The sequence below is a fragment of the Salvelinus sp. IW2-2015 genome, unplaced genomic scaffold, assembly GCF_002910315.2.
Source record: "Salvelinus sp. IW2-2015 unplaced genomic scaffold, ASM291031v2 Un_scaffold1906, whole genome shotgun sequence".
Taxonomy (NCBI): Eukaryota; Metazoa; Chordata; class Actinopteri; order Salmoniformes; family Salmonidae; genus Salvelinus; species Salvelinus sp. IW2-2015.
In genome coordinates this window covers 64,581-65,322 of record NW_019943267.1, presented here as the reverse complement: position 1 = coordinate 65,322, position 742 = coordinate 64,581, and the positions used below count along the sequence as shown (strand labels likewise).

The 742-nt window shown below is 48.2% G+C and overlaps 1 protein-coding gene across 1 annotated transcript in view; it reads right to left on the bottom strand.

Annotated features, from left to right (window-relative positions):
• The window catches only part of LOC112072373 (procollagen-lysine,2-oxoglutarate 5-dioxygenase 2-like), a 62,328-nt gene that overhangs the window by 21,843 nt on the left and 39,743 nt on the right, over positions 1-742 (bottom strand). The window contains 1 exon segment of the mRNA XM_070439775.1: positions 101-215. Coding sequence (XP_070295876.1) covers positions 101-215 — 115 coding nt within the window.

Below are 742 nucleotides of genomic sequence, written 5' to 3'. Positions count from 1 at the left end.
ATGGGCTGGACATAGGTTCTACGATGGGCTGGACATAGGTTCTACGATGGGCTGGACATAGGTTCTACGATGGGCTGGACATAGGTTCTACGATGTCAACCCGTTGGAAATGGTGATTTATACAAAGTAGAATAATAAAAGCTGTTAAAAACCTTTGGGACTCTGAGCATATAGAATGTTTCCGGGTTGGGGGAGTCTTTTTCTCTGTGATTGGTCTAAAAGGGAGGAAAAGCACCTTGTAAATGGTGTAACGGTACGTTTTGTCAGAGAGAGAGAGCTAGATAGACAGGTAGGTAAGATGTAACATACAGGAGGAGGACGCATGGGAAGGAGAGGACATGAGCTGCATGAGGAAGACCAAGACTCCCTCCGAAGCTGCTGTTTCGGTAGTTATTATCTTAGTAAGTGTTGCATGCTGGGACAGAGTGAAGCGATGCGGAGATGCATACACTCAGAGCAGAACTCTGTGGTAGTACGTGTTAGCATGGGGTGACACATGACCTGATGACAAAGCACAGACAGACAATATAGACCAAATCTACAGGGACAAGGGAAGTAACAAAATACAGTTTAGAAGACAGCCAGACATTGCCATTGGTTGGAAATAGTCACATGACAGAGGAGAGGAGAGAACAGGAGAGGAGARGAGGAGGGAGACAGAGAGAGGACAGGGGGGGAGAGGGGAGGGAGACCGAGAGAGGACAGGAGAGGAGAGGAGAGAGGAGGGGAGAGGGGAGGGAGA